This window comes from Kuraishia capsulata, genomic scaffold (assembly GCF_000576695.1).
Source record: "Kuraishia capsulata CBS 1993 genomic scaffold, Kuraishia_capsulata_scaffold_4, whole genome shotgun sequence".
NCBI classification, from domain to species: Eukaryota; Fungi; Ascomycota; class Pichiomycetes; order Pichiales; family Pichiaceae; genus Kuraishia; species Kuraishia capsulata.
The window spans coordinates 1278218-1291813 of NW_019172953.1; the positions used below are offsets into that span (position 1 = coordinate 1278218).

The 13596-nt window shown below is 45.5% G+C and overlaps 8 protein-coding genes across 8 annotated transcripts; 5 read left to right on the top strand and 3 right to left on the bottom strand.

The window, feature by feature from the left end:
- Positions 1–868: 868 nt before the first annotated feature.
- On the bottom strand, positions 869–1783 carry KUCA_T00003797001 (uncharacterized protein; the record flags this gene model as incomplete). The annotated part of the gene is made up of 1 exon (XM_022602248.1): positions 869–1783. The coding sequence occupies one exon, from the start codon at positions 1781–1783 to the stop codon at positions 869–871; it is 915 nt and encodes a 304-aa protein (XP_022459810.1).
- Positions 1784–2462: 679 nt separating this feature from the next.
- Positions 2463–3677, bottom strand: KUCA_T00003798001 (uncharacterized protein; the record flags this gene model as incomplete). The annotated part of the gene is made up of 1 exon (XM_022602249.1): positions 2463–3677. One exon carries the CDS (start codon positions 3675–3677, stop codon positions 2463–2465), a length of 1215 nt encoding a protein of 404 aa, XP_022459811.1.
- A 459-nt stretch (positions 3678–4136) lies between these two features.
- On the top strand, positions 4137–4853 carry KUCA_T00003799001 (uncharacterized protein; the record flags this gene model as incomplete). The annotated part of the gene is made up of 1 exon (XM_022602250.1): positions 4137–4853. The coding sequence occupies one exon, from the start codon at positions 4137–4139 to the stop codon at positions 4851–4853; it is 717 nt and encodes a 238-aa protein (XP_022459812.1).
- Positions 4854–5037: 184 nt separating this feature from the next.
- KUCA_T00003800001 (uncharacterized protein) lies at positions 5038–5442 on the top strand (the record flags this gene model as incomplete). The annotated part of the gene is made up of 1 exon (XM_022602251.1): positions 5038–5442. The coding sequence occupies one exon, from the start codon at positions 5038–5040 to the stop codon at positions 5440–5442; it is 405 nt and encodes a 134-aa protein (XP_022459813.1).
- Positions 5443–5925: 483 nt separating this feature from the next.
- Positions 5926–6843, bottom strand: KUCA_T00003801001 (uncharacterized protein; the record flags this gene model as incomplete). Its single annotated transcript, XM_022602253.1, has 1 exon — positions 5926–6843. One exon carries the CDS (start codon positions 6841–6843, stop codon positions 5926–5928), a length of 918 nt encoding a protein of 305 aa, XP_022459814.1.
- A 796-nt stretch (positions 6844–7639) lies between these two features.
- Positions 7640–10290, top strand: KUCA_T00003802001 (uncharacterized protein; the record flags this gene model as incomplete). Its single annotated transcript, XM_022602254.1, has 2 exons — positions 7640–7678; positions 7753–10290. 2 exons carry the CDS (start codon positions 7640–7642, stop codon positions 10288–10290), a joined length of 2577 nt encoding a protein of 858 aa, XP_022459815.1.
- Positions 10291–10881: 591 nt separating this feature from the next.
- Positions 10882–12925, top strand: KUCA_T00003803001 (uncharacterized protein; the record flags this gene model as incomplete). Its single annotated transcript, XM_022602255.1, has 2 exons — positions 10882–10969; positions 11016–12925. 2 exons carry the CDS (start codon positions 10882–10884, stop codon positions 12923–12925), a joined length of 1998 nt encoding a protein of 665 aa, XP_022459816.1.
- A 335-nt stretch (positions 12926–13260) lies between these two features.
- KUCA_T00003804001 (uncharacterized protein) lies at positions 13261–13554 on the top strand (the record flags this gene model as incomplete). The annotated part of the gene is made up of 1 exon (XM_022602256.1): positions 13261–13554. The coding sequence occupies one exon, from the start codon at positions 13261–13263 to the stop codon at positions 13552–13554; it is 294 nt and encodes a 97-aa protein (XP_022459817.1).
- Between the last annotated feature and the right edge of the window lie 42 nt (positions 13555–13596).

The window sequence follows — 13596 nt, forward strand, 5'->3', positions numbered from 1 at the left end:
TTTTTAGAGCGGCTTTTCTACACCCCCCGAACTTCCTTTTTTAACCGCCTTTTCAGCCGTGTTTTGACATGATAATAATAGACAATTTCCGTGTCGAATGTCTTTAGGTTTCTTTTGCGCCGTCCGGAACTCCTTTTGAGTTGTTTTGGCGCGGGACCGATAGAGACGTCAAAGCGGGTTGCACATGGCCCTCAAGCAGATGACGCTCCCCGGATTCGTTGTGTGCACGCAATAGAACATCATGCTGGTGAGCTTGCTGGATGAATTGATTTCGCCTTTATATTGCACGTTTATAATGTGTTTGAGTTCGCATGTTATCCAAACAACCCCGTTCAACCTCGTCCTGGCTATTATTCTCCCGGACTGTTGATCCCTTCGGTATCGCGGGATTTCGCGGGATGGTGACAGAATGGGGTGTGAGTTTCTTTTTCGGCTAGTTGGAAATTTCAGAGAATATCCGAGGAGTTTAAGAGTGATTTTGGTATGAAGGATGATTAGATATGAGCTGAATTGAATGAATTGAATTAACTAAATTAAAATTAGAGTTGATAGAGCGTTGAATTAAGTGGCTCGTTTAGTCGTCCCGGCTCATCTGCCAAAGAGAGCGTGCTTTCCTTCGTTGTAATAGATTTGATAGCGTTGGTTTCATTTTGGACTGATGGTGGTAGCATGGTCGTTGAATTGTACCACCCAAACCCGTTTCATTTTTCCGGCAACCTGTAGAAGTCCAGCTCGATCTCAGTCTCCTCTCGGTCCTGATATCAATATCAGTCCGAGTGCTCTGGTGAACAATGGCCATGGTCTAGTAGGCGTGATCTGTATTCATCCATTCTCGGTCTCGTTCCCAATCTTGGTACCAATCCCAGTTTCAGTCTGGTTGCACCACCGGTGCAGTTTTCACAGATATCTGAAATGGGAGCTTCTGAGTGGGTGCCACGGGTTTCTTCAACACCGGCACGATCGGATGGTGAAACCTCCTCGTTGGCATGGTTGCGGTTCTCGATATTCCAGAGTTTGCCAACTCACTCACTGAACCCTTTCTCGACCTCGATATCTCCTCAGACTCCTCCATCAGAATGCTCAACTGTCTTCTTCTGTTGACCACAGCGGGACTGTCTAGTTCCATACTATCGTCGCTTGAGAAGCCCCCATTCGAGTCCTCGAACTTGCCAAATATCTCCTGTCTGTTCAAATCAAGACTTCTGGTTCCTCTGGCTGGAAACACAACTCGCTCGACCTCGTCAATCTCCTCTTCATAGTCGTATGTAGTATCGTGAGAATCACCTGGATTCGACATATCCGACCTCAATCTGTGGAAACTTGTCCTCTTGGTTTGAAGATTAGAATCATCTTGCAATAAGCTCATAATCAAATCCGACTTGTTCCTGATATTCTTGGTTTGCTCCTGTTCTTGCGCAACGGTCAGATGATAGTCTATGCCGTTGGTGACTTCGAATCGGTGGAATCGGCTGAATAAATTTTGGTTTGCCTTGCACCAGTTCACAAATTCAATGGCACCCACCTGGATCACAAATAACACCAAGGTCAGAGTTTTGAGGATTTTTCGCCACCTCTTTGGGTCTGTGGAGGACAATCGCTTGGATATCACCTTGATCAGCGGCTGTAGATTTCGTATCTGGGAACTTCCCTTGGATATTTCGTTCAAGGTCGAGCCGGTTGGTCCCCATGGGTCGTTGTTCGTTGCATCTTTCACTTTCTTCGAGAACGAACCGTGACTGTGAGAGATTTGCCGCAGGGATTCGACAAACCCATGCGGTTTCATGGCCAAATACTTAAAGGGTGGCAACCAACGGGCTTATTGGAGCCGCAACAACCAGGAATATTAAGCCTGTAAAATGAGAGACACTTGGAACACTTCTAATCAAAGTTGATCTCAAGACTGCCCTTGGGGTAAGAATGGCTGTAGATCCGGTATGCTTACAATCAGTCGGCCGTTTTCGGATTTTCGCTCATCCGCTTCGGCTCGGCTAGAACTGACTTCACGGGCTTTAGTTTCAGGTCCCTGAGCGTCGGATTTAAGACCTTTAAATATTTCAAACGAATATATTGTCTTCCCTTTTTAGTTGCAAACTTACTTTATTTTTTTTGCTATTTCCCTTGACAATTTTCGAGAACGCCAATTGTATAATCCCATCATGCGAAATGTTTGGTAAGGGTTTCGGCTGTCATCGGCGTACCCGGAACAAAGTTTGACACGAACCACGCTAAAAACTGCAAACCTATATATGGTTCTACCGTTCCTCTGTTTTCGAATTTATTTATATGTTTCGATACTGAATACGACTAGAGTAAAGCAAAGGGCAAAAAATCAAGAGGAAATATATGAACGCGGCGTTCCGGGTGTCATACTGGAGGATGAAAGAGCAGTCTATCGATGTAATCTCGCGACTCCAGGGCCCACTGCTTCAATTCAAAGTCATCTCAATTCAGATCGAAGACATTTATTGCTGAGCACACTGGACTCCTGGGCCGGCACCTTCGTAATCATCCTCCTCTTCAGGTCTCTGTCTGGTACGGTGCTTGGTTTCGTCGGTATCGGCGAGGATGACGTCGTCGACAATGGCATCCTTTGGAATGTCCACCTTTGGTCTTGGGGGCAGAATCTTTTCCAACGATTGGAGCTGTTCCTCGGTAGCAAAGTTGTTCTTTGGGAATTCAACATCAAACTTCACGAAAAGGTGACCGTGACCACCGTAACGGTAAACTGGCATACCCTGATCCTCGATCACCTTGAAGGTGCCTGGAGCAATGACCTCACCTGGAATGATGTCCACCTTGAGCCAGTCGCCAGAGATGTGTTTCACGACAAATTCACCGCCAGCCAACGCGGTCAAAAGATCCACCTTGGCATTGTAGTAAAGATCGTCTCCCTGTCTCTGGAAGTTTGGATGTGGCTTCTCCTCAATCACAAAAACAACGTCTCCCGGAATGATGTCTGGACCCTGGTCACCTTCTCCACGGAAGACAACCTTTTCACCAGAACGCATACCGGCACTGATGTGCACTTCGAGGATCTTTCTCTCTTGGGTGGTCTTCTTACCGTTACAGACGGTACAACGGTCCTTTGGAGGAATGATATCTCCAGATCCGTTACACTCATCACACACAGCCTGCATCCTCTGGATGACTGGACCCATCTGTCTGGTGATGAACTTAGTTCCCGAACCACCACATCCAGTACACTTCTTGACACTGCCTGCCTTACCACCACGACCCTCACACGACTTACACAGGACGGTTTTCCTCAAAGCCAGTTTGGCGTCACGACCCTTGTAAAGCTCCTCCAGGGTGCACGAAATCACATGCTTGATATCCTGGCCTCTCTGAGGACCCTGAGGACCTCTTTGTTGGCCTCCTGGGAACATTCCACCAAAGAAGTGGGAGAAAATGTCTGAGTCCATTCCTCCTCCCATGCCTCCTGGTCCACCACCGTTAAGTCCTTCCTCACCGTAGTTATCGTAGATTTCTCTCTTTTCAGCATCATTCAACACCTCATAGGCAGAAGAGATGTCCTTGAACTTTTCGGCAGCTTCTGGCGAGGGGTTCTTGTCTGGGTGGAACTTGAGAGCACCCACTCTGTAGGCTTTCTTGAGCTGTGCTTCTGTCGCGTTTGGCGAAACGCCTAGAATATCATAAAGCTTGGTATCTTTGACCATTGTAGAGTTGCTGTATTGATTATATGCAAATCTGCGAACGATTCAGTTTTGTGGCGAAATTCGGTTGGATAGAGATCTCCAAAAGAGGCTATTGATTTCTAATGCAGAGATAAGAGGCGCGCAAACAGGGTTGGTCAGAATGCGAACTAAACTGCACAGTTATCGTCAAATATAGGCGAATCAGTTGTATCAAAGGTCTTTGCGACTAAAAATTAGACAGATATCCAAACTGGCGTAAGCTTCGATCAAGGGATCTAACAGGCTGTTGCATTCTGAGAAGTTCGACATGCGAAAAAATTCTTGGTCACGTGCAGAACTTCTAGAAAAATCTTGGCCCGATGCAAGAGGCTGCGGCTGAAGCTGAAGCCGGGACTTGTGCTAACAACGTTTGGAAGCGACTTTTAAAAGGTGCGCTATGTTATATTGGTGAACTTCGAGTTTTGTTGTGTTTTCTTGTATATGGAACTGATCAAGAACTACGACTCGGATAGCTCGGAAGGCTCTTATACCGATGAAGCATTGCCTGGTCTTTCAAACACAATAAAACTCAGGTACACGAACGCGCCAACGGGAGCATCATTGGGGAAAAAAGGAAGGTTCACCGGATTTGTATTTTTAGGGGTTAACATATTTAATGACTCGGTTTCTTTGCTGGATGAATATATACGGCAACCCGTGTGCAGCGAATGGGGATTTCGGAGCCTGTTGGTGGATGAAGTGACGCGTCTCAAGCGGGAATTGCATGTGTCGTTGTCTTTCAACATTGTGGTTGAATCTATCGCACATTTTGATGCTTTTATTGAGGATCTGAGACGTTTAGAGATTCAATTGCCGGAATTACAGTTTAAGCAAGAGATCAGTTCTCTACCCAATCCAAGCAAGACCAAGCTGTTTTTAGGTCTTATGGTGGACGATAGTGCTGGAAAGTGGAAGGGTCTTGTCCAGAGCATTAATTCATTGGTTGAGAAGCATACTGAGGGATTCCAGGGAGAAATCGATTCAGAGAAGGGAGAGAACTCTCTCTATGACCCTCACTTTCTACACATGTCCATCGGCGAGAAGCCATACCACTCAGGTCTGGAGACACAGTTGGCTATACCGTCTCCTCCAGTAATCCATGCTCAGAACTACAACCTCTACTGCTCCAGGGGAAGAGAAACAATCAGAATAGTTTGAGAGATAGAGCGAGATAGCCCCATGTGGCCGAGTTACCCTACTTTATTTTTACCCAAGCACGACCTCTAAGTGTCACTGCTTAGCAGCAGTTTTGTTCTCCACGTTTCTTTAGGGGTTGGTAGTTCAATTGTGTAATCTATCTTTCAAACACCAACCTTTTTTGAACTTTCATCTATCATATAAGATGGGTGACGTTTCATCTGCCAGGTCGCTGTCGCCATCAGACCCATTGTACGAAGAAGCTCCTACGGTAGACCTCTCTCAGCTGTCGCCTGAGGAGTTGAAACTCTACAAGCTGTATGGAAGGCTACCCAAGAAGTCCGATATTTTAAACCAGAGGCTGAAGGAGCGCAAATACTTTGACTCTGGTGACTATGCCATGTCAAAAGCAGGTATAAAACCACAGGAACAGGTGGGTATCAGCAGGAACCCTCTGAACAACCCCAAGATCGAGACGATATCCAGGATAAACCGGAACTCGATAAGCGGGTCCGTGGTTGCCGCGCATCAAATTAACGGTGGCAAATCGCAGCTGGAGAATGAAGCCACGGAGACTGCCATTGATGATGACGACGAAGAAGAAGCTTGAGGGTGTGAGCTTATATGATTGAACGAGCACAAACAAAGAGAAGGGAGCATAGGACAAAGGGGTTGAAGAATTGAACGGAAGATAGAACAATTCAGGCAAACTAATCAGAAGAAATACCCGGCAAAAATTGTTTCTTTTCGTGCTTGTTCTGCCATTCGTTGTCACCCAATGGCTGGTAGGACTAGTGCCGGGGAACCCGCCATTTTGCCAAATCCTCTTTTTTCAGTTGTTATAGATTTCATTTATGTCTACTTGGTATTTTTGAGCGGCGACCGCCTTTGGGAGTTGTCAAAACCTTTTTAATCATTTTTATGGAAAACTTTAACCAGAGAGAAAGATTATGCCAGACCCTACTAAGACCGTTTAATAGCGTTGAAATTTGCTCACGATTTGACTAATTCTCGTATAATTTTAGTACAATTGACCATTCACATCGCTTTACCGGTACATTATGGAGTGAAGCTCCTGCATTGTCTTGGCTTTTCAAAACAGCCATCTCCCGACCTTTCCGAAGAATATAACTCCAAAGAAAAAGAAGGAGCCTACCCAGAAAACCCGTGCGGTTTCGTCCAAACCGTCAAACTCGAACATAGACAGTTTCTCCCACTCAAGCTTCTCGTAGCCTGTTCCGAAGCTCAAACCCACACACACCATGGAGCATAGTGAGATTGTAGACGCACTCAAGAATCCAAAGAGAGTACCATCTAACAGCATCCACAGACACGGATTCAAACAGGACCAAGCCAGCGAGGCTTGGAGTGGAGATGTCCATTCAGTTTTTTTGAGACCGTAGGAAATTCCCACCAGAGCAGTAGCCGATCTGATCATGGTGGTGGTGACGATAGTGGAACCAGACTTTGCTGAAGTTCCCGTCAACCTGTCGAATAGTGGCTGGATCAGTCCAAGGATGATTCCCTCAAGTGCACCACTCACATATTCCAGTTTTGTATCTGTGAGGTGCAACAACGGCGCTAACCCGACTCTTTTCAACGAGAGTTCTATTATGTTCACTAGGTTGAACCATGAGATGTCTGGGAGCAACGGATTGTTTGCATGCAACGCCCTGGTGAGTTCCTTGAACAAAATTCCCAAAACACCCAAAACAAGCACTTTCCCTATTATCATGATTGTGGTGACCGTTGGAGAACGATGAGTGGGAAACGATTGGGCCTGGCCTTTGGATCCGCTTGCCACAGAGGTGTGGCGAATCTCCTCTTTGAGATTGGCATAAATGTCACTTTCGGCGTTCTCGTCGTTGATATCGTCCTTGCCACCGTATATGGAATATAGCGTTGGTGTCGTAAGGTTTGCCACCGAGCTGTTGCGATTCATGAGTCCGCCAATAGAGTTCTCCTTGGGAGTAATGTGCTGGGCTTTATGTCTTGATCTAGTAGACACCATTGCTCAAGTTGGTGGTCAGAGCGAGATGGCGTGCAATTTATATAGCCAGATGATGATGATGCAACAGTATATGATAATGAAACAGCCAGAGTATCGACAACAACACAACCAGCAAAGGAACAGAACAGCTCTAATCTGCCCAGCTAACCACTGCCGAACTCTGCACTAAACGACGTTCTGCAGGCAGTGCGGAGCTGATGCTTTCGTGTGCCGATTAAACAAAAACGCAATACGTCTTATGTAAGCTACATTATGCTTATGTAATCGTTTCGACGCGAAAAATTAACACGAATCTGAGATTTATTTCCCAATCCGGATTTTTGTGGTAGTCCACTCTTAGGTGTCAAGTCTTTGTCCTTCAATTCAACCCTCTCTGGATCCCCCCTTCGTAGCGTCAACCTGGATTTCGATCAAGACCACAACTTCTCTGCTCTCTAGTTTGAGTTTCATACCAGAGCACATTTACGCTTTACCATTTGCTTTTGGTTCGGTCTTTTTCGGGGCAATTACGCGTGATTACTTCATCATCTGAACAAGACCGTCTCGTCGCCTCGGAATCAGCTAGCAGTGTTGCGAGTGTCTAGAGAATCAACACTTCTGGCTCCAACTCCTCCGATATTTGCTTGCTGAGTGTCAGAACTTTTTGTTCGGTTCAAGAGATTTTTATTTCCATTATTTTTATTTCGCCTCTTTGGTTTTTCACAACTTTGGTGTGAGCGTGCCTGCCTTGCTCACTGATCCAGTTTTTTCACCTGTACCGCACTTTACTACAGTCCAGTGTTAGGTTCAGTTCAAGATGAGTTTTGACAAGATATACACGATCAGCTACTCGAATGTAAGTTACTACACTTGGATTTCCGCTTGCATTCCAGCTTTTTCCTTTTACACTTTACTGACTAACCCTTACAGATGGAGGTCTACGAGAGCGTGATCAGAAACAACACGCCCATAATGAGAAGACGGTCGGACAACTGGGTTAATGCCACTCAGATTCTTAAGGCTGCTGACTTTGGAAAGCCCCAGAGAACGAGAATTTTGGAAAAGGAGGTCCACAAGTCCCTTCACGAGAAGATCCAGGGTGGTTACGGGCGTGTTCAGGGTACCTGGGTGCCTTTGGAGATGGCCAGACACCTGGCGGATATCTACGGGCTGAAGCGGGACGAAGTTTATGTGCTTTACTATGATCCGGCTTCTGATGGGCCCATTCCGAAAAGGGACAAACCTGTCGTGATCGAGATCTCTTCCGAGGCAAGTGCCAAACTGAATAAGAGGAAAGTTCCTGCTACAGCAAAATCGTCTGCCAAATCAACAGATTCTTCTAGAATTGAGAAATCGCAAGCAGCGAACCAGCTGAAGCAGCAACAGGCCCTTCAAGACCGGTTGAGACAGCAGGCCGAGGTTCAAATACCGTATGCCCAGCAGTATCAACAACAGATACAACAACAACAACAACAACAACAACAACAGCAGCAGCAGCAGCAACAGCAACAGCAGTACGCGGCAATGTTTACACAACCCAACAATGCTTCCAACCAAGTTCCACATCAGTTCAGACCTCACAATAATAGTCAGACGTCGCAATCCACCAACGAAAGCTGGTCGCAGGACGAATCATCAGCTTCGCAGGGAAGGCGCAATTCCGATACTTCATTGTCGTCCACAAACTCGCAGCAAATGATGATTATGCACAAAAACATGGATATGATGAGAAATCAGCACTACCAACAGCAGCAACAACTTCAACTTCAACAGCCGCAGCCTCAAGTTCTTCCGCAGCAACAGCAGCACATGGCTTCTCAGGTTGAAGATCCTCAGGAATATTACACTGCCAGATTACTGAACTACTTCAGTGTTGACAATGCTCCTATTCCCGAGTTTCTGTATGCACTACCGCCTAACTTTGATATCAACCTTCCAATTGATGATGAGGGACATAGTCCACTCCATTGGGCTGCTGCAATTGCAAACCTCGAGGTTGTGGAACTTTTGATCAAGAACAACGCGGATCCGCTGGTTATCAACGACAGTGGTATGAATGCATTATCCAAGTTGGTGAGCTTCAACAACGCGTATGAACTCAATAACTTCGAAGGTCTTCTTCAGTGTCTGAAGCACTGTCTTATCATCCCTGATGCAAATGGGCGGACTCCACTGCATTATATCATGGATCTGGTTGGGTACCACTCCAAGCTAGAAAGCCTGTTCTATTACTTGAACTGTATCTTCCAGTTCATTCACATGACAGAGCTGGAGGCCCAGGCTTCGGGGCAAACAGAGCCCAACAAACTTCTCTCAATTGTGTTGAGCCACAAGGATGTCTATGGCGATACCGCACTACACATTGCCGTGAGACATGGTGATAAGAGATTCATCAAGATGTTGCTGGCCAACGGGGCAGACGTTAACATAAAGAACAACAAGGGAGAAACGTGCAAGGACTCGATCAGCTTTGATCTGCTGCAAGAAGTCCACAAGGAGTACATGCAGAGCCAAAAACCGGAGAAGAAGAAGCAGAAGCAACAGTCTCAGAGCTTCAACACTTCGCAAATGTCAAACGTTTCGAGGGCCTCTCTGATCTCTCAAGATTCGTCGTTTCTCCAGGAAACCGATTCATTGGCAGCAGAGGTTGTTGCTGAAGCCTATAAGATCCCTACGAACGTGAAGACTGTATTGGACTCCTCGCCGCCACAGACGAAGCAAACCGCTAAGAATTCTGTACTAACTCTGAAGACTGAAATTCCCAGCATGTTCCAAAAACTGAATGAGATGATCGACCAAGAAATGGCAGACAGAAACGCAGAACTCCAGCACAGCGAGGAAGTTTACAGCAACATGATGAAAGATATCGAGAGGTTAGAGAGGAAGAACACTAAAATGGTTCAGCAGATTTTCAGAATTGACTCGGAGCAAGCCCAGAAATACCTTGCTGTGCAAGAAGATCTTGCCGAGGACCCAATTGACATCGGTGGGTTAAAGCCTTCGACGATGCCCAAACACGAGATGGGCCCGAAAGCATTGCAGTGGAAACTGAAGAATGAGTCCAAGAGCCTGAACACAGAGCTTCAGATGAAATCTGAGAAATTGTTCACGCTCTGGGAAAGGACTCAATCGTTGGAATTGGCCAAATTAGTTCATTCCCATGAATCTGTCACTATGGACTCTGAGCCCGAACTGAGTGAGTCTGCACAGGTCAAGTTGGCCGTGGAGTTGTGCTCATTACAGCTGAACCGTCGCCGCAAAATCGCGGAAATTTTGGACATCATCACACGTTCCAGTCCCACCTCGTCTCCAGAAGGTTCCGACAAGATCTACAACTACAAAAGACTCATCTCTGTGGCATGCGGTCTGGCAATTGATGACGTTAACGAGGATCTTTTGAACGGATTAAAGGATGCATTGGTGGACATGAAACAGAACGATCATCATCAATTGGAGCTTGCTGTTTGAGGTCTGTGATAATCTTCAGCTTTGGATTTTTGTTCCCTTTGTTTATGTGCAATTTGCAAATGACAGTTTACGATATAGTTCTTACAATCATTTAACTTAGACATATTTGAGACATTTGCAGTAGAAGACAAAAAGTTGCGAAGTTTATTGTGGAAATTTTGGTTGATTTTTCAGGAAACTGAATAATAATCAAATTTGTATGCAGATCAAAGAAGGCCTACTGCAGATAGAAACTCTTAAAAGATTCGAGTGGTAGAAGTGCAAGAAACGACTGAGACTAACAATTTTAAATTTGCAATCTCTTCTACTTTCATAAAAAACTTCAAAGTACCCATATAATGCTATTAATCAATATGTACTCTCCGATTCGTCGACCTTGGACCTTGGAGCCCTCTGATGCCCCAAAGCACCAAGGTCGTGTACGTGAAAACAACTATTATTTGTGGCATGTATCCACAATGCAAAATACAACTCAACGGACATATATACCGGAAAGCGTTTAGCATATTCTTGGGCCCAGTATCTTCAACATAGTTTCACACAGTTTCACACACGTATCTAGGACTCTTGATCTTTTGGCCCCTTGAAACAATGGCTTTGCTTCCTCAGTTCAACGCTGTTCGCATTGTTGTGTGGACATTGCTGACCCTAAGGTGTGTCCAAGGCTTTTACTGGATTCGTAAGTAACCTTCTACTAGTGGAAGAGACCTTTACTGACTTATTAGAATGGACACCCAATTACTTCCACCAGGGAGACGAGGTTCTCATGTACGTCAACAAGGCTGAGTCTGACGAGACGCAGTTGCCATATTCATACTACGACCTGCCCTTCACTTGTCCGCCCACAGACAAGGCCCTTCCTCAGTCTTTGTCGCTAGGAGAAGTTTTGCGTGGTGACAGAATTTGGGGGTCAGATTATCATCTGTTTTTCCAACAGGATGACGCCTGTAAGAGACTCTGCAACAGGATTGTGGTTCCTGCTGGAGCCAGAAGAACCGCAGAGCTCATCAAGAAAGGCTATGTGGTTGAGTGGATCTTGGATGGATTGCCAGGTGCCACGACATTTGTTTCTACTGGCACTGAGAAGAAGATGTACTACGCTGCTGGGTTTCCCATAGGTTTTGTTGAAGACGGAAAGACTTATATCCATAACCATGTCATGCTCGTGATAAGGTGGCACAAGGAAGATGGAGACCGCAACAAAAAGACGATAGTGGGCTTCGAAGTGTATCCGAAGTCTGTATCCGATCACCATTGCCCTGGTGCCTCCAAAAACTTCAAGAACTTCGAAATCGACCCCACAGTTCTGGGCAATGTCATAATTCCCTTCACCTATTCTGTCTATTGGAGAGAACAATTCGATCTTTCGTGGAAAGACAGATGGAATCTGTACTTTGCCGGTGAAGGAGATCAGAGCAAAATGCATTGGTTCTCGCTGGTGAACTCCGTGGTGGTGATCCTGTTTTTGTCTACTGTTGTTGGTGCTGTGCTCATACGGACTCTCAGCAAAGACATTTCTAGTGTCAGATCTTCCAGTTATTACAATTCCAGAGAATCTCACACTGTGAAAGATCTTCCTGATGACATTATTGCTGTCAAGCCCACAACGGGCTGGAGATCGATTGAAAATGATGTCTTCATAACTCCTACTCGCCCTCTTTTGCTGTCCGTGCTAGCCGCGTCTGGGGTTCAACTGTCCATCACCATAGTTGCTGTGCTCTGTCTGTGTGTCTCCGGTCTTATTGGTCCGACCCATAGAGGAAGTATTTTGTCAGTGGCAGTGTTTTTCTTCCTGATCAGCGGATTTGTTGCGGGTTTCTCTGGAGTGCAATTCTTCAAGGTCTTCTCCACAGGATCTCCAGATCCAATAAGTGATTGGAAAAAAATTTCATTATACTGTTCTTCTGCGTTGACTGTGGGAATATTTGGGATCGTGTTCATAATGAATCTTTTTGTGTGGGCGAAAGGTTCAACTTTTGCCCTTCCATTCGGCACTTTCATGGTTCTGATCCTTGGATGTCTGACTCTTGAACTTCCTTTGGGAATCTTGGGTGGATTTTTCAGCAACAAGACCAGTGTGGCATCTTACTTGGTGTCAAAGTTCTCCAAAGCAGGAACGGGGATACGTATAAACCACTCCACCAACGATATTACGGTTCAGAAGTCCATACCCCGCCAGCCACTTTACAATCGCCCCTTGGTCATGATACCGTTGTTCGGGTTGTTCCCATTTGGCATGATTTATGTTGAGCTGATATATATTTTCAGGTCGATGTGGCAGGAAAAGACCACTTTCTACTACATGTACGGCTTCCTGTTCTGCACGATGACGTTATTGGTTGTGGTTATTGTGGAAACCTCGATCGTCTCGACGTTTTTGAGGCTGAACGCCAAGGACTACCAGTGGCAATGGTCCTCCTTTTTAGTTGGTGCTTCGATCACTTTCTACATGATGTTATACTGCATATACTACTTCGCGGTTTATCTTAGGATGTCGGACATCACTTCCATACTGCTCTTCTTCATATACTCTTTTCTGGCGAACTCAGCAGTGGGGATGGCCTGCGGTTCCATCGGCCTGATAAGCTCGGCCATATTCGTGCATACTATCTATGGTGCGATCAAATCCGATTGAAATTATATATAGTCATTTTTCAACATCTCTATCTGGATACTTGAATATGTGGGGTGGGTCTAGTAGTGTACCATACAAAATTGTATCTCGACGAAGCTGGTTTTAAAGTGACGGTATCTTTTGCTTGTTACCATCCTTCTATTACATTGCGTTACCGAATCATTTCAAAAAATGGTGAGTATATTCTTCGAATCATATCGTCGTACTGTTTTCTAACATTCTCTTTTATCCAGTTACCATTATTTCTGTTGTACGCTGCCAAGGGGCAGCCACTGCTCGTTGAGCTAAAGTCTGGAGATACGATCAACGGTACCCTAAACAACTGCGACGTCAGAATGAACATCACGCTGGATAACGTCATACTCTCAAACTCCGAAGGAACCATCTTTGAGAAGAGACCCGAGATATACGTCCACGGCACCCAAATAAAGGGTATGAGGATGAGCAACGAGGTGATAGAGAAGATTCAGGAGCCTCGTAACAACGAGAACAGAAGGGATAACAGGGCGAGAAACAACCAAGGCAATAACAAGGGCTACAACAACAATAACAACAATAGAAGAAGAAACTACAACAATCAGGATGAAAGAAGACAAAGGGGCGGCAGAGACCAAAGGCAGCAGCACTGAATTGTCAAACTACTCCTCTAATGATTGTATACTATTGGTGAA